Source organism: Siniperca chuatsi, linkage group LG11 (genome assembly GCF_020085105.1).
Source record: "Siniperca chuatsi isolate FFG_IHB_CAS linkage group LG11, ASM2008510v1, whole genome shotgun sequence".
NCBI classification, from domain to species: Eukaryota; Metazoa; Chordata; class Actinopteri; order Centrarchiformes; family Sinipercidae; genus Siniperca; species Siniperca chuatsi.
Genome location: NC_058052.1, coordinates 24,508,153 through 24,530,271, shown reverse-complemented (window position 1 = coordinate 24,530,271; position 22,119 = coordinate 24,508,153). Strand labels below are relative to the sequence as shown.

At 37.9% G+C, this 22,119-nt stretch overlaps 1 protein-coding gene and 1 long non-coding RNA gene across 2 annotated transcripts in view; one reads left to right on the top strand and one right to left on the bottom strand.

The window, feature by feature from the left end:
• Positions 1 to 16,911, bottom strand: part of LOC122884787 — a 272,561-nt gene extending 255,650 nt beyond the window's left edge. Inside the window, exons 1-2 of the long non-coding RNA XR_006379975.1 lie at positions 16,683 to 16,911; positions 16,362 to 16,536 (exon numbers count right to left, since the gene is read on the bottom strand). This is a non-coding gene — a long non-coding RNA (uncharacterized LOC122884787). The remainder of the gene's footprint in view (positions 1 to 16,361; positions 16,537 to 16,682) is intronic.
• chrna1 (cholinergic receptor, nicotinic, alpha 1 (muscle)) lies at positions 6,187 to 21,742 on the top strand. Its single transcript, XM_044215135.1, has 10 exons — positions 6,187 to 6,449; positions 15,102 to 15,244; positions 17,079 to 17,123; positions 17,670 to 17,779; positions 17,885 to 18,080; positions 18,171 to 18,408; positions 19,088 to 19,311; positions 19,431 to 19,545; positions 19,803 to 19,927; positions 20,124 to 21,742. Exons 1-10 carry the CDS (start codon positions 6,395 to 6,397, stop codon positions 20,250 to 20,252), a joined length of 1,380 nt encoding a protein of 459 aa, XP_044071070.1. The 5' UTR covers positions 6,187 to 6,394; the 3' UTR covers positions 20,253 to 21,742.
• The last annotated feature ends 377 nt before the right edge of the window (positions 21,743 to 22,119 follow it).

Sequence of the window (22,119 nt, the reverse complement as noted above, 5' to 3'; positions counted from 1 at the left end):
TCAACGGTGCGGTGGTGGTCTGAGTCAAGTGAGTGTTGACTTCACGCTAGTTGGTGAGAAAGTAAATAAATAGCGTCCCCATATTGGAGTCACAGGAGCCCGTTTTTTCACCGGATACGTTGAGCGCCCCTGAAAACTTGCCTTGAAAGTTTATAGCAAAGGCCATTGAAATAATGGATCAGAATTGGAACAAAGCTATAGCATGACTCTCATAGCTCGATAGAGTAAGTTAGAGAATATGTTGTTTAGTAGAGTGGAGGAATGTAACTAAGTGCACTTATTACTGTACTTTAGTACAATTTAGAGGTACTCGTACTTTACTTGAGTATTTCCATGGCATTTTCTGCTACTACTGTTCTGAACAGTACTGATGTTTATTTAGCCACCCTCCCATTCTTTATTCAAATGGTCAGCAATTGACTGATACTGAACATACAATACTGATGTTTATTTAGTTATTCATTTTATTTTTATTTATTCTTTATTTTCTCAGAGTTCATTTCTAGAATTGGTTGACAGTTTACATGTTAAATTATTTTACATGTTAAAGAATATTAACTTAAATATTGTTTAATAATGTTATTTGTTTAAGAAAGCAACCTTCTGAGTACCTTTGCATAGGCATATCGGTGCACAATCCACATAGAAAAGGTCTATTTTCATTCAAGCTCAACAATTCTCTATATTGGCCGCCATATTGGTAATCAGTGAAAGTCTCCCCTCTAAAATTGGTATCGGCCTCAAAAATCCCATATCGGTCGGGCTCTAATTTTTTCGCCAACTGTCTCTTTATTGGTTGCCTAACTGTAATTTAACAGCCACTCGCTTTTTATACAGCCTTCATTAAGTAGCGAATATGTTTTTTACTTTTTTATTTGCAACTAGATATATACTATATAAGGACAAGTATTCACACCACAGCTGAACTTTTGAAAAAAATTAAATGCCTTGTTTTTTTAGTATTATTATTGATTTATCACAGTGATGACGGTATTGCAAAAACCATGTCGTGGCACAACATCACACCGGTGATGACTATGACACCAGGATACCGCCCACCCCTAGCCTTATCCAATAAACCAAGCAGGAAACCTCTGGAAGCAGTTCAGACACATTTGTAAGCATTAATGCCAAAGGATAAATGCAAATGTTAAACAGGAATACTTTCATGCCAGTTATACATCTGATCTGAAAAATTATTTCTTGGCACAATCTGGATCTTGTCCTAAACATAATAATTTGCCGATCCTGATAGGGAAAGTATTTTCTACACAGAGAAGTAAGAGGTCCAAAACACATACAAAACTTTTTGGAGACAGATACATCGATGACAATGGTCTCCAATTCATCAGTAGTCTTTCTCTGCTCATTTCACTCCCTGCTGCTCACAATTTCCTCCTGACAACAGTCCACCCTGCTGGACATTGTTTGCCTTAGATTTATCCTGGCTTCATAGATACTGCTCTATGGCTGACTCTGTAATTTGACCTCCCTGTGGGTTGGAACATGAGACACAGCATATTTCATCTTTGGTGATGTGTTAAAAAATATATATATAACGTTCACCTTTTGTGCTCTCTATTACTATATTTTGAACATTCAATATTTTAGACGTCCACACATTTTCCTATCTTTACAAACAAGTATCCTCTTAGGGCAGCATCGGTTTTACACAAAATCATTTGTTACACAAAGCCGCATTTATAAACACCATAACAGGATAAAATTGATTTTTTTGTGCCTAATAAGGACACTTTCAATTCTCCAGATGGTGTCTCACAACAAAAGGCCTTTTACAAATCCCCTTGAAATAGATTTCATTTCTTCACATTGACCCATATGGCCAATATAGGTCACTTTATATTATCATCAAGTGCCTCCAACTGTGAGCATTTTAATTCAACATATGTTAAATATATTTCTGTTTGGTCTTTTCAGATTCAAACCACTGGAATGTGAGCTCTTCACCAGACATCTTTCAGCCAGCTGGAGAATTCAGCTCCTTTTAATCTGAAAGCATTCAGAGCATCCTGCATGGGTGAAATATTACACCCACCTCCCCTTCAGTGTTCCAGTCTGGGTCCATTTAACAACTGTGGGAACACCTCAGCTTAAGACATATATAGAACACACATCTCTGCAATATATTCCCCCAAAACAACAAACATATAAAAATCAGGAGTTTTAAATTAGTGCTTTAACACTTTCCAGTCCTTAAATTGGCCTGAATTATGGCTTCAAGTGTAAACACAGAACCTAAGAACAGTTAACCATAAAACAGAACCATAGTCAAAACATAGAAACAACCACAACCAAGACAATAACTGTTTGGAAAAACAAAGTTCAACTCTCTTTTCAGTTGCAAATGGCTGTGGCTTAGAGGTAGAGTGGGTCACCCACTAATTAGAAGATACTGAACACCAAATTGCTCCCAAAGGTGATGATTAGTTTCTTTCTGATGAGCAGTTGGCACCTTGCATGGTAGCCTCTACCATCAATGTATGAATGTGTTTAATGGGGTGAATGTGACATGTAGTGTAAAGCACTTTCACTTGTCGGAAGACTTGAAAGGCGCTATACAAGTACAGTCCATTTACCGCTTACCATTTGATGACAATTAAGGACATTACATTTTTTGTTACGATGTAACAGTTTGACTCTAGTGTATAACATCCAAACAAGAATTGTGTGCAGCCCAAATAAAATCCATCATTTACTTTTCTTTGACAGTTATCTGTATTTATTAAGGATAAATGTCAGTTCAGACTAGAGAAGGCTTATATAGCCATATTCTACTCTCTGAAGAGCTGCCTGTGTCCTCACTGTGGTCGCATTTAAAACAATAACTTAGATAAGAAAAATAACTATGTTTTAACCCTTTTTACCCCCTGATTCACATTTTTGGAAATATCTGAGTATGTGGTGAGAAAAAGTAGCTTTCTACAGAGTAAAATCTCCTCATTCCTTGCTGTTTCTCCCTTTAGTCAAAAGCACCAGTTCATCTCAAGAACACAAAGATACTTTGGAATTACACACACCTTATCTATATGTGGTGTATATCTAAATAATACATTTGAAAAGTTTTCTTTAGAATATAAGAGTATGTGGTTTAGAACATGAGACACAGCATATTTCATCTTTGGTGAAAAATTATATAACTTCCACCTTTTGTGCTCTCTATTGTACTATATTTTGAACATTCAATACTCATGAAGACATCCACACATTTTCCTATCTTTACAAACAAGTATCCTCTTAGGGCAGCATCAGTTTTACACAAAATCATTTGTTACACAAAGCCGCATTTACAAATACCATAACAGGATAAAATTGATTTTTTTGTGCCTAGTAAGGACACTTTCAATTCTCCAGATGGTGTCTCACAACAAAAGGCCTTTTACAAATCCCCTTGAAATAGATTTCATTTCTTCACATTGACCTATATGGCCAATACATGTCACTTTATATTATCACCAAGTGCCTCCAACTGTGAACATTTTAATTCAGCATATGTTAAATATATTTCTGTTTGGTCTTGGTTCTTTAATGTGCTTTTAAATGTGCATGTCATCTTCAGAGAACAGCTTTGCTCTGACCCTCACAGAATGTACATCTGCCTGCCTGACAACTTCCTCTCACGGAAAAAGTAAATTAATCCATTGTGATACACTAACAATTTGCAACTTCTTTCCCCACCGACTTAAAAAATTGTCTTCCCTCTTCAACTGAATAACCTTGTCATCAACAAGTAAATTAAGTTTCATCCTAAAATGAGATATCTGCCATTTCAAAGAGGTGACACTTACTGTCAAGAGTTTTTTTAAAGGGTATTTGGTAATTCAAGGTCTTGATTGACAGTGCCCCTGGATTATCTTCAATATATTATAGATATACAGATTAACTTTGGGTAATGATTTTAGGCCAGAGTGGGAATGGAAATAATGAAATTTCTGCATTCCATTACATTTTGAGATATGAGGTTTACATTACTCATCTCAAAGTGCTCTTTCATATTCCCTTCAAAATTCTATCTCAATTTTCACCCCATGTATGAGTAAGGAAAGAGGAAAAAATGGAGGTCAGTGTGTGTCTGAACAGAAACAGAGGCAGGAAGGAAAAAGTGGAGGCAGATGAGAACAGTGAGACAGACAGACAGACAGAAAGAAGAACCAATTGGTGGCAAATGTACAGACTGGCAGTGAGAAGCATGCCTAGAGTGCCAGACAGACTGAAAAATAGGCAAACACACACACACACACACACATATTGACACATCCACCCTAGTGTAGGCCATAATGTCATCAAGCCTTGTGCTGTGGTTTCTCAGTCTTGTACTGCCATCTAGTGGGGATAGCAGTTGATTAATTAAGGTTTGTGTTAATTTATTCAAACAATTGTTATAACTGAGTGACTGAGTTACTACGCACTAACCACATCATAAAATGTCCTGTAATCTTTTAATTTTATGGACACAAGGCAAACCCTAACAAAAACAAAAGAAAGTTTAATGTCAAGTAAAAAACAGAAAAGGTTCAACAGATCTGGGGAAGAAAGGTTTATTAGTAATGAACAAACTAAAGTTAGCATTAAGAATGAGAAGTTATATTCGTATATCATATTTAGCTGTACAGCATGAGGCTGGCAGCATAGTCAAAATGGCAGTCATGTGATTGGATGTGGTTTGCCCACTTTACCTTATACCTTTACCTTCAAGGACAACCTCTTGGGTTAAGGAATTTACAAATGTCTGCTTCCACTGTAAATTGCATTTTCCTTTGGCACTACATCACTACAAATTAATCCCGGGGGAACATATGAATCTTTGGATTGTTTTGCACAAAAATGTAAAATTTGAAGAATAGCAGCATAAAATATTGTACATCTGCAGAAAGAGGCAAACTCCCAGTTTGCCTTGAATGCAGCTAGAATATAAGAGTATAGTACTGCTCCCACTTGAAATGCTTGAGCTGCTTACCATGTGTATCTTCTATCTTCGAGGTTTCATAAATGCTAGATCCAATTGGTTTCACACTATTAATCAGACAAGAAAATCGACCCACAGGCCCATTTTGTCGTAATATTTGTTCTTGGTTTGATGCTCTCAGCTTCTGCTCTAGACTCAGCTTTCTCAACTGCTTCCTGCCATCCAGTGGATGAAAAGCAGCATAACAACCTCAACCTGGCTACCAACATGTGACAGGCCCTGTTCAGAGTTTCCTTTTTATTATTATTGACAAAATTAAAGGTTTTTGCCAAATACTTAATTAATAAATTACAAATTATTATCAAATTAAAGGGCAAATTCTATTTCCATTGATTTTGAATTGAATTAACCTTACTTATTTTATATAGGATTGCTGATGGACCAAAAAAACTAATTTGCTATTAATCTCTTGACTTTTCTTTTGATCGATCAATCAATCAATCAATCAATCAATCAATCAATATAAAATATCAACAACAATGATGACAAATGTGCATCACAAGCTATGAGAGCCAAAAGTAATGTAAAAAACTTGACTTGTGCTTTGGAAAATGCATCTTTTAAGTTATTTCTTAATGGCATAGTCACACCAACAGCTAAAAAAAGTCTTCAATTTGTAATCTTATAATTGAGAAAAAAACAAGTAATCGTTTAACTACATAAAATGGCATCTGAAGACACAGTGAAACCTTAAACCTTTGTTGTCTTTGGAAGATGTATAACTGGGCAGTTGTTTAGTCTGACACAAACACTGGTGAGTTTCCTGTCATGCATGCCGGCAGGGTGGTAGGTACAGTATGTGTGTGTTTGTGTATTACGGGATAGCAGCATGTGTGGACATGCTTCTCATTCCATCAGTGACAGCTCTCAGCTGTCCTCCTGTCTGCCTCCCCGTCTCTGTCTCTGTCCTGTCCCCCACTGTCTGTCTGCTTGTCTACCTTCCTTTCCCCTGCGCTATCTGTCTTTTTGTCTTTCACTGCACTCTGCTACTCTATCTCAGTGATATAAGCTGCTGTACTGGAGTCATTACCATATAAAAAACATCCACATGTATGAGAAATGATGGCAGTGTTAATGTGTGTATAATCAACACACACACACACACACACACACACACACACACTCCCAGCTGTCTCCTGTGCCTTGAAGTGCGCTGAGAGGTTGGGATGTTGTTGGGTGGGGGAGGTGGAATAAGGAAACCAGAGCTCACAGAGAGTTCACTTACTGGCCGATCCACCTTCCCAGTACTCACTTTAACTCCAAAGTGACTGCTACAGCATTACTGTATATGTCTGCTTCTATGTAAAGTCAGTTAATAGGTTAGCTTGCGACCTGCTAACTGGTTGACAATACATTGTTACACTGATGCTGTAGATTTCAGGGCTGTTTTCATAAACGTCTGGTGGAGATATGAACCTTTCTAAGGTCCAGATCTTGCTGGCATGGATTCTCGGTGTATTTGCTGGTAAGTCTTCCTGTGTGTGTGTGTGTGTGTGTGTGTGTGTGCGTGTACATATGTGTGTGAAGGTCTTGATGTATCAAACTTCTTGGTCATGTTTTTGAGCATATTGTAGCAGGGCAGGTCCTGAAAACTTCTCAATAAGAATAATAATAAAAAATAAATAAATAAAAAAAAGAGATAAATGTAGTCTTGTTTCCTGGGACCAAAGCTCTTTGAATGATACCACTAAATATAGCAAAATAATATATGTTTTTAAGCTATCAAAGAGGGATTGGCCTGTCTAAATTAAATCTCACTAGCTTCAGCTACTTAGAAAACAACCTCCCAGCTGTTTTTTTTATGAAAGCCATTATCTAGTTTGTTATATTTTCAGCAAAGTTTGTATGTGTTGCTAAATTTATGTTGTCTGTGGATGAAGTACTGATCTCTCCAGTGACAGTACTTGTGTGTCGAGCGGCTATGCTCAGAAACAGGAGACAGCTTCCTGACACATGGCCTGGGAACTAAAAAAAAAAAAAAGCTACAATGCACTCTAGGGATAGGCAATATGAATAAAATCCTCCATCACGGTATATGTAATTTTATTTCAAGATTTCAATACATACCATGATACAGTACATTTTGTTTCACTATAGTTTATAGATAAAATAACCAGACAGAAATATCTGCTTTTGGTTAATGCAGTGAATTAAATACCTGACAAATCAAAGTGCTTCATCACATTAATGTGAAAATCATAAAAATCCAATACTGCCATAAAGCAGACCTGCACACTGAATGGCAACATTCCCACAATTCCCAACACAACCAGAGATATAGGTAATTCTTATCTTTTACGATTCTGAATCGTATACAATATAAAATCATATCGCTCACCCCTACTACATACATACCTGAAGTAACATCTTAACAGTTTACAACTGAATCTTTGAATTTGAAAATCTGCCTGTTACCTTCTGTGCAAAGCACTTTTAGAAATGAGATTGTGTTAGAATTTGTCCTTCAGGTAGGCTTACCCTAAAAAAGGCAGCTCAGCATTGTTAGCATTCCTTGCGGCATTCATATCTAAGTCATTTATTGTAGCTGATGTCCTCTTCAAGAGTGAAATATTTATCAGTGAGTAGGTATGGGTTTAGTGTCTTTGTTCAAGGACACTTGAACACGACACATGGTTATTGATGCACACACTGTCTCTTGGGGGGATTAAACCTGTGAGCTTACTGGACAGTCTAACAACCAGTCCTACCCTGCCTCCCCAAAATGTGGAGCACTTTACAGATTTGTAAGTCATCCATAATTCTATGCTTGATCTTCTCTTTAATTATTTTTTATATTGTTTAAACAAATGTTTTGCCCATGAAGTACATGGTCCGCTTATCTTCATCCACTGATCCCTGCAAATTAATACACTACACAGTAATGAAATGTTCATACCCATGAATTTTACAGACTTTGCTTTGAAAGGAAGACCGTAATTATAACAAAATGTGACTGGTTTATCTGGTAACCAGCAAAAAGCAAATGAAGAGACCATGACTTTAATTATTGAGAAAATCTACTTAACATCAAATTATATAAATTACATGATCCACTCATACCTGCCATGAGGCATTGGGTTTTGGCAGTATCTAAAAGAGAACATATGATTTAAGATTAACTGTAAATGAAATTAGGCAGAAGGAACAAGAGCAGGAACATTTCCTAGTGTCTTCTGTATTGATCATAAATTCCACTTGAGAGTTACAGTAAAACTTAAGAATATTATCCTCACAAAGATATTACACGCATATGCAAGATTTATAACAGCTCTGAAAAGGCTTAAATGCAGTTCAGGATATAGTACTAGTAGATATATACTTGCAATCGACTGAATGAACTCTCCCTGATATACAGTATCATGCAGTTTAACCTAAAAAGGTTAGCAGAAAGTTTTCATCAGGTCTTAATAGAAAGTGTTTTACATTTTGTACCTGCTTTAGTCAGTGCTTTATAAATAAAATATGTTGTGTTCAACACAACTCCCAATTTATTTTTCATTTAAATGGTGCATTCATTATAATGTATTACATTTATATAGCGCTTTATCATTGATACTCAAAGCGCTTCGTGGTGAAGGGGAGAAACTTACCTCAACCACCACCAATGTGTAGCACCCACCTAGATGATGCACAGCAGCCATTTTGCACCAGAACACTCACCACACTTCAGCTTGAGGTAGAGAGGGAAGGAAACATAGAGCCAATTACATTGAGGGATGATTAGGTGGCCAGATGGAAAGCCAGGTTAGGAATTTTGCCAGGACACCGGGGAACTGCCTGCTCTGGTAGCATACCTGATTTAACCTGATTTTTGATTCTATGTTCAGGGCTTATTTCTTAGTTCTTTCTCTATCAAGCATTCAGTGTCTGCACAAGACAGATTACCAGTCTATTAATTTCAATATTTTATTTATCCTTTCCAATTCAGTGATTTGGGTACTGGCACATTTTATGAAACACACTGCTGACAAATTGATGTGATTGCCAGATAGAGGTGGCGTGTCAGGATGAATAGATGCAGCCTGTAAGCCACCAGTTGGACATTATCTGCATCACTGCAGATGTGCAATAAAAATGGTGCTCAGTAAATCACTTGAAGGTCCTTATTCCCGGATGCTACACATCCACTTTGAAAAATATTTACTAGCTGGAGCTTGTAAGATTATTGTTTTGTCTCAGGTTAAACTTAACTATCTATAGCCAATCATGCTCATTCTCTGGAGGTCACAAAAAGTCACTGGGAAAGCAGACAGATGAGGCAATTTGAGGGTAAGTGGCTGCCTCATTTTTTTTACTTTTAAAGCCCTGCTCAAATGCGTTGTCAGTATGACTGATTTACTTTCCTCAACAGCATTTTCCCAGCCTGTCATGTGACTCAAACCAGTGACATTTGGTCAAAAGCTTGCTTCATGGCCACAATATCATCATGGACTCAAATGCAGCTTGAAATAATCTCCACACACACTATTGTTACTTTTCAGCTACAAAGTGGCAGCAAATTGAAAGAGCCTTAGCTGTTTTATTTTGCAGTGGTAGTTCAGTATCATGTGAAAATTGGAGTTGAGAGTGGGCAATGATTGACAGCTCCAAGTGGCTGCTCTGTCCTGCCTACCTTCTATTTTTGTATGTGGCCAGATGAAAGCATGCTAGCAGGACAACAGACAGGGAGCAGGAAGCCAGCAACAGGCAGAGGCAATGGCAGACAGCCAGGGAAATGAACATCAGCACTGTACACAACAACACCACACTTCTCATCCACCTCTTTGAGAAAGATCCCAAAAGAAGTCCTGAAAGGAAACCAAAAACTGCCGCTGTGTGTCTGGTTTGTGTGTGTGTGTGTGCGTGTGTGTGCGTGTGTCCTGCTCTTGCTGGCTAAATGAAACAAGATCCTAGTCTGCTCGGTTCAGGCTGTGTGGATTGGCAGCAGATTCCAGAAATAACATGCAAAGGATGTAAGCTGAGTCACAACCTGGCTAGCAGCACTATGCTAATCTGCTGGTCATATTATAACAAAAACTACGTGACTACGTTTACTGTGATTACATGAACAAAGGTCATTGCTTCTGGCAGAACCAGACCAGTATCTTCATGGGTCAATATTATCTGCTGATACTGATTGATAACCATATTTGAGGGATGTATGCCAAATGTGTTTCTGGAAAAAAAAATGTATCTGGCAATATATCATTGGCAAAGTCTTTAAATTCTCAAATATATACAGACATAATAACCTGTTGGGATTTTTCCAGAGACAAAAGGTCAAAACCCAGTCATACAGCACAGCTTTTGTTTCTTGGAATTAGCGCAACTTAATTGTGGTAGGCACCATGTTATTGCGCTATTGCAGTAAGTATCCCAGCCACACAAAACACCAACTTTAGCAGTATAAACAAAGATTGGAAAACTGACAAAATCTAACCTTCCAAGTGAATCTTAAGAAACTCTGGGCACTGTTTCATAAAAGCTCCATACACTGGTCAGATGAACTACAGATACAGTAAACGCTTGTGGTTCAATGCAGCTGTCAATGCAACGCCTCCTACCAACCTGTGGGTGGCACACGGGCCGACTATGAGTAAGCAAATAATGAATTCATTAATGAATAAACTAGAAGGGCACTCGGAGAGTGCAGACCTCCAGCAAAGCCAATATTCCAATTTTAGTTTTTTCGTAACAATTCGCTATTAGCTTAACAAGTGTGCTGCGGTTGTGACAACAACAACAACTGCGGACAAAGCAGGTGGAAATATCACTTTTCTACTTTTTCCACTTTTTAATGGAGTTGTCGTCAACTCGAGTAAAACGTTCCCTTCACTTCACCTGGTTCACTGTCTCTACCGTGGCCTCTCTGCTCTGCTGTCCACTGTGTGTGTGTGTGTGTGTGTGTGTGTGTGTGTGTGTGTGTGTGTGTGTGTGTGTGTGTGTGTGTGTGTGTGTGTAGGAGCTGAGCCCCGCCCTCAGTCAAACACTCAGAGGAGAGGACAGAGAAGCTAGTGTGACCATAAAATATAAATTCAGTTCATTTTGCCATGGATCTGCTCCAAAATTTAATGGGTTCTTCCTTGGCCTATGCTACACCCTTCCACCAAGTTTCATGAAAGTCAGGCCAGTAGTTTTTACGTACTCCTGCTGACAGACAAACAAACTTCAACCTCCATGGCACAGCTTAATGAATTAATTTGATATTTTCTGTATCCACAAATCTGTCTCTAGTTCATCAGAAACCAACAAATGAAGAGCGTCTAGGCTGTAGTACTAGTGTGTAGTACATTTTTATGGTGCATATCCCATAGGCATAGCATAATTTATGAGCTCATAAAGGCATGGTTAAAAAAAAAAACTATTAGTCTGCTAGCTGGAAACACCTTTTGTATGAAGAGGTGTTAAATGCAGGTTAACTATTCTAAACTCTTACTGATCCAGACTTAATGTCAAGTGGATTGGCCAGGGCTGGTTTTCCCAAACACCCTCTTAGCACTCAGATTAGGTTCACTCCAAGGAAACAGACTTGAATGCAGTGCTTAGACAGCTCATGGGACATTCAGTGCGAAGGCTTTTCACCAATATGGAATGCCAGTCACTTCACTGCTGTTACTGTTGATCTGTCTGCATTCTGCCTGTCCCTGCCTCTGATCTGATAATCTCTCTCTCTCTCTCTCTCTCTCTCAAGGGTTTCAGGTTGCTAGTTGTAAGCCAGGGCAATGTGCAATGTTTGGTGTGTGAATGAATCACAGTTCCCTCTCGCTTCAGCTGTGATTTCAGTTCCGGTGTGAAAACATTTGTGGGGACACTGGCGTCAGCTGAGTATGGCAACATGTCATTCTCTTGTGTACCTCAGCTAAAGTGAGCCCAAAATAAAATGTGTTATGAATGTATGAACCAGACTTTGTGTAGATCATACATCCCTGACATTAGTTCCAAGTAACTGACATTAGTTTATCTCTTACACCTGATGAATCCAGACTTAACAGTCAGTTCCTATCACACTCCATCGAAGCAATAAACTTTCTCAGACAATTAACTCTGCTGATATGCTGCACAGGTGTCACTTTGGAGATTTTTTAAGCTTTGAATACCTAGCTTTGGATATTAAAGCAGTCTGTACTGACTGTGGCTATTTATCGACCCCCTAAGCACAACACCAATTTTTTATCTGAGTTTTCTGATTTTATATTGATCATTCTGTTATGTTATGATAGGATTATTTTACTTGGTGATTTTAACTTCCATGTCAACAACATGGGCACAACGATATGGAATTTTTAGATGTTCTGGTCTTGGTCTTGTAAAGACAACCATGGGAATACATTAGATTTGGTTATCACAAGGGGTATCAAAATAGATATCTCTGATATTACTGATGTTCCCGTCTCTCACCATTTCTATGGGGTTTTTTATGCTACTATGTCTGCATCACAACAGTGTCATGAGTGTTGTTGTAAAGCGAATCCTCAATAACTATGCTAGGACAAGGTTTTAAGATATTATGAATACTTTTCCTCCATCGAATGCTTGCTCAGTTGATGAGCTAGTACATGATTTTAATTATAAGTTGAGGTCTTCTTTTGAAACTGCTGCTCCTCCAAGAAATGAAAAAACGACAAGTAGCCCACAAATCACCTTGGAAATCTGCTGCTATTTGCCAGCTAAAAATAAATTGTTGCAGGGCAGAGAGACAGTAGAGAAAAAGTAAACTTTCCACTTTAACATCTTAAAGTCTCACATGAAAATGTACAATAATTCTGTCAGAAAAGAAAGACAAGCCCACTTCTCAAAGATCATTACTGATAACAACCCCAAAGTCCTCTTCTCCACGATAAACACCCTTTTGTACCCTACTGTTTAAATGATGAAGCCTCAGTTGTCAAATGTCAGGAATTTGCTTTATTTTTTAAAGAAAAAAAATCGACTCCATTAGATCCAGTATTACAAATGCAGATTCATCAACTCTCTGTGATCTACTGCCAGGTGAGCCTCCATCTACTATGACAACCTTTAGTTTGAGATGATGAAATTGGTGTCACCATCAAAAAAAATGAAGAAACAGCTCTAGTAAAACTGCACCTTAAGAAGCCTGATCTGGACATTAGTGACCTTGCTAATTACACGCCTATCTCATCTCTTCTTTTTATAACTAAACTTCTTGGGAAGATTGTATTTGAGCAGTTACAAGGTCATCTGAATACCAATAATACTTTAGATAAATTCGAGTTCGGTTTTCGATCCTCCATTAAATGTAGTAAATGACCTAAGAATTTCAACCGACTCAAATAATGTAGCAGTTTTTGTTAGATTTGAGCGCTGCATTTGATACGATTGACCATGGCATTTTAATCAATCGACTTGAGAAACGGGTGGGGCTCTCTGGCACAGTACTTGACTGGTTTCACTCATACTTTTCTGAAATTCTTTGTTAGTTTAGTTGACTTTGTTTCACAGACATTCGACATTGAACATGGCGTTCCTCAGGCAACCATTCTGGGTCCTATTCACTTTCTCTTATAAATGCTCTGGGCAACATCATTTTTAATTAATCATAATGTCAAATATCACTGTTACGCAGACGATACACAGCTTTACATCTGTTTCACCAGACAACCACAGTTCCTTAAATGCTCTTTTTACCTGTCTCACTAACATTAACATTTGGATGAGTAAAAATTTTCTGAAAAGAAATAAGGAGAAAACAGAAATTCTACTCGTTGGTCCAAAATGCAGAGACTTGAGTCAGTGCTTGCTAGCGTGTCCAAGCAAATCAAAACACATGTTACTGATCTGGGAGTGGTGTTAGACTCTGATCTTAACTTTATTAGCCATCCGAGGAACAGTGCCAAAATTAGATTGTTTTTAACTCAGAACGATGCTGAAATGCTGATACATGCTTTTATTACTAGTCGCTTAGATTATTGCAACTCTTTTTTTACTGGTCTCCCTAAGAAAGTCTTTAAGAAAAATACAGATAATTCAGAATGCTGTAGCCAGGATTTTGACCAATACAAAAAAAGTGATTACATTACCCCTCTGCTCGCATGCCTGCACTGGCTACCTATATCTATAGAATTTAATTTAACGTCCTTTTACTTATCTACAAAAGCATTACATAATCTAGTACCCTCATACACAAGAAGTCTCAGATCTTCCACTGCCTTTCTTTTAGAAATTCCTAAAATGTCCCACAAGAAATCTGGTGAGGCTGCTTTCTGTTTTTATGGCCCTAAACTGTGGAACACCCTCCCCATGGATCCCAGGACAGCAAACTCCCTTGGTATTTTTAAAAATAAAATAAAAATCATAAAGACCTCTTTTTAACTTGACTTTAAATTATGGTTGACGTTGCGGGTATCATTTATAAAACTTTTTATTTATTTTGTTTCTTTTTTCTATTGCCTATGTCTTGTGAAGCACTTTGGCCTGCATCTATGCATGAGATATGCTATACAATTAATAATAAATTAATATTATTATTATTATTATTATTATTATCATTATTATTATCAATTACGCCCCAAAGCTTTGAAACATCACAACCTATTATCGGGGAAGCCAGCTCACAAAATATTTTTTAAAAAGCAAGCTAAAAACATATCTCTTCACTTTAGCCTTTAATTAGCTGTGACTTTCCTGATACAAGCTGGAAACTTTGCACTAAAAGAAGTGCAGCAGTTGCACTGTCTTCTATGTATTCTATTTATTTTTTAACTTTATTATTATTATTATTAATTATTATTATTATTATTAAGTGGGTTTTATTTTCCATCTCATGTTATGCACTCTATGTAGTCATGTGAAGCACTCAGTGCATGTAATTTTCTTTGTTGTAAAGCACTTTGAGCTGCATTTCTTGTATGAAAGGTGCTATACAAATAATGTTTATTATTATTATCATTATTAAGTAAAGTTTGAAGGTTTTTTTAAATTTATTTCCTCCACACCACCACCTCCACAGCCCAAGTCTGTGTTATCCTCTCCTTATTGATCACTCAGTCTGACTGATCTCTGACCTACCTGTGCAATATGTTCAGAAGATTAGACTCATCAAGTAAGAGTAAGTAAGAGTTTGTAACAAAATAAAGTCTGACTGCCTGACTGAACTTTAGTGTATGTCTGTGTGTCCCAGGTCCAGTATTCTGCTCAGAGGATGAAACTCGTCTGGTGAAAAACCTGTTTACTGGTTACAACAAGGTGGTTCGTCCTGTTAACCACTTCAGTGAAGCCGTAGAGGTCACCGTGGGACTGCAGCTAATACAGCTTATCAGTGTGGTAAGGGAGAAGGAAAGAGTTAGTATTGGCAAAAACAAAATTTTAAAAAGATATATTACTTAAAGTGGCATGACATTATGCTCACAACATTTTCACTTTCAGGCTTCCTCCACATATTTAGGTGTCTTTGTGAAGACCATCTGTGACTCAATGTCTGCATTTTACATATAGAAAGAAATTAAAGACTGTCATTACTATAACTTAGAGAAAGAATTACAGATGTTACGGTGTATTCTTAGAAAGTACAAGGTCAATAAAAAAGCAGCTAAGTTTCACTTAGAATTGTAATCATTGTACTAAAGCAAAAACTGCTGCTTCAGTAAACATTCTAGTACTTTCAAACTCTGGGACATATTATTAAAAAAGACCACCATTCTTGTTAATTTACTAACTAGAAATGTTCTAATTGCATTACAAGGTCCAGAACAGGGCATCCAGTTAATGCAGCAGTAGATGGATTGTAAAAATGTTGCCAACATGTCTTAAGTTAAATATGGGATTTATCAAATTGATTTATAGCAAATCACAACATCAAACTATAGGCAAACAGTCCCACTCATCTGACAAAAAGTCACAGCAACTTATGGATCACAAAACGCAGAGCTATATTGCATATGCCACTGCCCTTGGTACTGAAATAAACAAGGCAGGTCTAAAAACCTCGTCAGTCAAAACAGTCAGGACTTGTCAAGTGATGTGAGACAACAACAGAAAATATTCTACAACACATCTAGCATTTCTTTCCAATTATCTAATCTGCAATGCACTCACAGGTATTAGTTCTATGAATCTGTCACATACAGGCACAAGTTTTCACACCATGTGATGGCATGGCAGCCAAAATAATGCAAACATAATGCAAAACAACCAGGCGGCTTAGGCTCACACTGTAAAAACCAAGTCTACTACCCACATGAATCCAGCCACACTCTGTTAATGAGAACAGCAATGCAACAAGGTGACACTGACCTAATGACAGGCTGTCACCTAAAGGTTATGCCCCAACTAAATAGGCTCGCGGCCATGCATGCCTGTGTGGAGTATGCCACCCATACTATAGACCGTGATGGCACGGCGGCCACAAAACACAATGCCAATAAAAATGAGTTACTCTTACTGTTTGTAGCTCCTTCTGGGTCTTTAGCTAGCATCACCGGTCTGTAAAGATGAGGACCATGACTGAAATTCGTTGTTGACAAGTCCCTCGACGATACTTTTCACTCCTTTATCGTAAACAGGTAAGTTCTTCTCCTCTTCTGTCTTAGAGTTGCAATAACCAGCTTCCACACAAGCTGTCGACAGTGGACAACAATTAGCAGTGTGGACAAAAACTTCAACTGTTACTGCTGCTGGCAAAACCAGTAATTCTTCCTAATATTAACGTAACATTAGATAGCTTTCATGTTAACATACGAAACAAACAAACGTTTGAACAAACCTGGAACGTTATTGGCACGTTTTAACAGTAAGGCGGCTGGTGTCCATCTCCAAACACTTTGTCTTTGCCTTTTTGGTGTAGAAAACTTTTTCGGCCAAAGTCACATTCGCGTTTGCTCGACCATTAATATGTAATTGTGGGATTTAAGGGCGCACGCGCACGCGTAACCACTTTGCCTTCAAGATGAAATGGAGGACAAATTTTGCCTTTGATTTTCTTTGGATTTGCCAGTGTGTGCGCTTTCTTTATCGTTGGTTCTAAAATAATTAAAATGACAGAGAGTCCATAAAAACACTAAATAAATGGGTACAAAAGTACAAATTATATTTTGTCGTTAAATATCTCAAAAAAAGTACTTGCTTCTGACTGTTTTCTGTCTTTTTCTGCATCTCTCAGGATGAAGTTAACCAGATTGTGACCAGTAATGTCCGTCTCAGACAGGTAAATGTGACAAACAAAAAATATGCTAACCATTCATTTAGAAATCCCAATGGTAAACAGGTCACAAGATTTACAACTTAAGTGGGTAGACCTACACTACATTGCAAATAGGTAGCCTACATTTAACAGCATTATTATTATTAGTTATCATAAACTAGTTATCATAGACATTAACAATTAATCTGATGTGGAATTTATATACTTAGCTGCATGCTAAGCTAAATACTTTGTATTTACCTGGTGAATATATCACACAAATTAGATCCAACATGAATGGTCTCCGTTGTTTTAACTTCCAGCATGATATTTCATATGGAGAGAGTGATCTAAAAAAGATCTTGAAATATGAATAAGGAAGGATTTGTAAGATGGTGGATTTTTATTTGTTCTGCTGTGCATGTACTGTGCATGGCAACTTGTATTTTCACATTGTGTGAAGTGAATAGGAATCTTAAAAAAGTTTAAATAATCCTCACAACTGAACTTTATCAGGACAGTATCAGTAGTAGACCATGATGATCTACAGTTTTCCAATTTTCACCCCAGCAATGGGTAGATGTGAACCTGAAATGGAATCCAGATGAATATGGAGGCATCAGGAAGATCAGAGTCCCTTCAACCGACATATGGAAACCTGACCTGGTGCTATACAACAAGTAAACACACATTTACTGTCTCTTTGGTATATTAAACATCCTTAAACGTCTTGCTGCTCCTCTCACACTCTTCCTCTCCGCTGTCCCTGTCCTCCCCCTCTGCAGTGCTGATGGTGACTTTGCCATCATCCATGAAACCAAAGTCCTGTTGGAGCACACTGGGATGATAACATGGAACCCTCCAGCCATCTTTAAGAGTTACTGTGAGATTATTGTCCTCCATTTCCCGTTCGACCTGCAGAACTGTAGCATGAAACTGGGAACGTGGACATACGATGGACTGCTGGTCGTCATCAACCCAGTAAGTGTAATTCATATATTTACCTTTTTCCTTTTTTTAATACCCTTTTCTAGTGTAGTGCATTATATTTCCTACTCTCCTGTCTTTTAGGACAGTGATCGGCCTGACCTCAGTAACTTTATGGAGTCAGGTGAATGGGTGTTAAAGGACTACAGGAGCTGGAAACACTGGGTTTACTACACCTGCTGTCCCGACACACCATACCTTGACATCACCTACCATTTCCTGATGCTGCGGCTGCCTCTCTATTTCATTGTCAACGTCATCATTCCCTGCATGCTGTTCTCTTTTCTCACCGGACTGGTCTTCTACCTGCCTACTGACTCTGGTACGTAGATCCTGGTGGGTTTTGGAGTGCGTAGAAACTTGTCCAACTTGTTCTAAAACTTTGATAGTGACTAAATAGTAGGTATGACCATTCCCCATTTTCACCAGTTGGTACAAGTAACATATTTCAAATGTATTTGCTCACATGTGGCACATATCAATTATGTATTATGAAGTCAAATATTTTCAGACCCCTTTGGGGCCACTTTCATATGTGGAAAATCTATTTAATCAAACAGGATTTGGATCCCTGTGACTTTAATTTAAACTCACAGATTGGAATTTTCCAGTCATTTGCTTGTACTGCATGGACTTATTCCCATTCCCTGGGGACAACACTAGAGCCTAGAGAAAATACTGAAATGTTAACCCAGTATTGACAAGTTAGTTTATCAGTTTGTCTGTAAAGCCCTAAGCGACCAATAGTTTCTGCTGTAAGAGCTATTTCAAATATAAATACTATGGGGTCACCATTTTTGTTAACAGCCAAAGTGCAGTTGTGATAATGGTAAAAAAAAAAAAAAAAGAAGTGCATTGGTAATATAGCTCAAATTCAGGTCAGTGCTGTATGATGAATGGCAGAAATAATAGGCAATGAAGGCAGAAATTTGAAGCTTGGCATGAAGACCTGAGGTGTAAAAGCAGCCTGAATGTCTGTCTTTGCGTGTCCATCTCTCTAGGTGAAAAGATGACTCTCTCCATCTCTGTCCTGCTGTCTCTGACTGTCTTCCTGCTGGTTATTGTGGAGCTGATCCCCTCCACCTCCAGCGCTGTTCCTCTCATAGGGAAATACATGCTCTTCACAATGGTGTTTGTCATCGCCTCCATCATCATCACTGTCATCGTCATCAATACACATCACCGCTCACCCAGCACTCACACTATGCCCACCTGGATCCGCAAGGTTTATGATTTGTTATCTACCTGAGATCATTTAAGAAATGCCATTATTGTTGTTTTTGACTGATAAAAAACTGTTTAAAAAAGCTAATTAATCAGTATCTTCATCTGTCTATCTCCCAGGTCTTCATCGAAACCATTCCCAATATGATGTTCTTCTCAACAATGAAGCGTCCCAGTCAGGAGATCCGGCAGAAGAGGTTGTTCCCTACTGACATGGACATCTCTGACATCTCAGGCAAGGCTACAACTAAATGACACAAACAGTTTGACATAGGGCAAGTGGTGCATGTTCTGGGCAGAAAGACAGATATTAAACACTAATTAAAACATGAATCATTTGTAATATGCTTTATGATTAAAAAGCAAAATACACTAAATAAGTCAGTAATATGAGAATTATTAGGGAAAACATCCTAAAGTTGTCCCGGATGTCGTATCACTCTGTGTATCCCCACAACTACAATCTGTCCCCGCTCTCTCCTCTTACTGCAGGTAACCCCACCCCCACCAGTGTCACCTACCAGTCTCCTATCACTAAAAACCCTGATGTTCGCAGCGCAATTGAAGGGGTGAAGTACATCGCTGAGACCATGAAATCAGACGAGGAATCTAACAATGTAAGACCGCGCCTGCATGAATAATGGATACAATGCCAATAAGCATATTTCCTCAAACGTCAAACTACTCCTACTCCTACAACTTTCCATTCAATTTCATTGAAATCTGTTATGTTTTTTAAATATCCTGCTAACTAGACAAACAAATTGGAGCAAAAACATGACTTTCTCGCCTCCTCATCTCATCTCGTTCCAGGCAGCAGAGGAGTGGAAGTTCGTTGCCATGGTTTTGGATCACATCCTGCTTTGTGTGTTCATGGCTGTGTGCATCATCGGGACGCTTGCCGTCTTTGCTGGGAGACTCATCGAGCTCAACATGCTGTAGAGACCCATAAAGGAGTATGTGTGTTATCAGGATAGACGTCACACTTGGAGATGCATCAGTAAAGTGTTTATCATTGGACTGGTTCGGGTTGTGCTTGCTCTCTTTCCCACTCTGTCCCTCCCACAGTTTGAGTTGGTTTTTAAATGCTGTAAAGTGAGAAGTTTGTATATTTGAGGAGACTGCACTTGAAGGCAAATCCAGGCATCTTAAAGTCATGAGTCTTGTGATCTAGATGGGTCATACTTGAAGCTATTCTTGTCACTAACATTTTTTCTATTGTTTTTCTTGTTTTTCTACAGTGTTTTATTGCTGCAATTCACTCTGCTGGGCTCTATGAGTGTATTTTACTACTCTCTTGTAAAAGCCATAACAGTAATAATTGATTTGTTTTGTTTTAACTTTTTTGGCAGCTTGTTGTGAGGTTTGGGTCAGAAGATTTAATTAAATGTTAAAACAGAAAAAAAAACTTTAACATGAGTGAATGTTTTCACGTCCACTGTGCTGAGGACTAAATGAGAATGGATGCTATATCATTAGCAAATACATGTAGTTTCTATTAACATTTTTGAGTGAATAGAAAATTAACCCAGTCTTCATCCAATTACTGTGAGTCAGCTTAGAGTGCATGTGTATGTAGAAACCCGACTTGGGTGTTACAGGTAGGGGAGGAAGATGTGTTCAGCTTGTTCAAAACAGAGCTACTCAGTTAATTGTATTTAAATCCAAGTTCATTGCCACTTGTATAGACTGAGTCTGGTTGGATGACATAGTCTTGGTCTTTTAGTGCAGGCAAGACATTTTCCCGCCTGGAAGTTTTATTGTTTTGTTTTGCCTGACACTTATTTGACTCCTAAACTTCTCATTTATATTTATGGTTTAAGATTGTGAATTGTGTAAATATCCATGGGTTAGTGGCAAGGTTTGCTTTGTCATTCCTCTTAACTCTGTTGTACAGTTTGTTAAGAGCTCATTAGTTTTGAAAATTATTTCTTCAATAAATGATTTTCAACCACATCGAAGGATTGTGGTTAAAAACAAATCTGTTGTAGGTAGAGTTACTGGTGAATGTCGAGGCAACAAAGGTTTGTTTGAGTTTGTCAAAGGAACTCCATTCTCAGGCAGCCATCTTAAAGCTGCACCAAGCTGGTGTGCTGCTCCTCTATAACACTTAGTTTTGATTTGTCACGTCTTGCGCGTGGAGATGAATTGTTTAGGGAACATGGGATTTAAGAATTGTGTTTTGTGCAGCTTTAATTGTGGCATAGCAAAGGAGGATTGTTAAGCAATGGATGTGAAAAATTCCATCAAATCACAGCTGCAGTGCCGCTGTCTGTGTTAACAACAACCAGCTGAAGGCAACTTGTTTTATTTTGCTGCAGTGATTCCTTATGACAAAAGACCCTCCATTTAGTTTGGTTGAATGATACAATAAATATTTGCAGTTGTGTAGATGTGAAATAGAGTGAAAAATAAAAGTTATTATTCATTTATTTTATCTTTCTTTCTTGTTGTATTATGTTGGTACTGTTATCTAAAGCACAGACATCATGGACATAATATTGTATCTTACATTTTTTACATAACTATCTTATTACATATTCTTGATAGCAGGCCTATAATCTGTTCGTGATTGTGCATTTTGTAGGTCACATTTCCTTGACAAACTATCACTTTTTTCAAGGACAAACACTATGTAGGCTTCTGATTAGGATACAAGAGATGGCCCACATGCGTTTTATGGATACCAAGTGGGCATGAGCTTATGCTGAGAAATTCAAAAGTTCACCCAAATCACAATAAGAAAATATTTTCTCACTTACCCTTAGTGGTATCTGGCCTTGCAGATACTTTAATGTTAATTAAATTA

Excerpts from the sequence above, each read along its gene's own strand:
- chrna1 (XM_044215135.1), top strand. The coding sequence starts at position 6,395 with ATGAACCTTTCTAAGGTCCAGATCTTGCTGGCATGGATTCTCGGTGTA. Across the intron at positions 18,409-19,087 it reads CTACCTGCCTACTGACTCTG|GTGAAAAGATGACTCTCTCC; the intron begins GTACGTAGATCC and ends CCATCTCTCTAG. Across the intron at positions 19,312-19,430 it reads TGCCCACCTGGATCCGCAAG|GTCTTCATCGAAACCATTCC; the intron begins GTTTATGATTTG and ends TCTATCTCCCAG.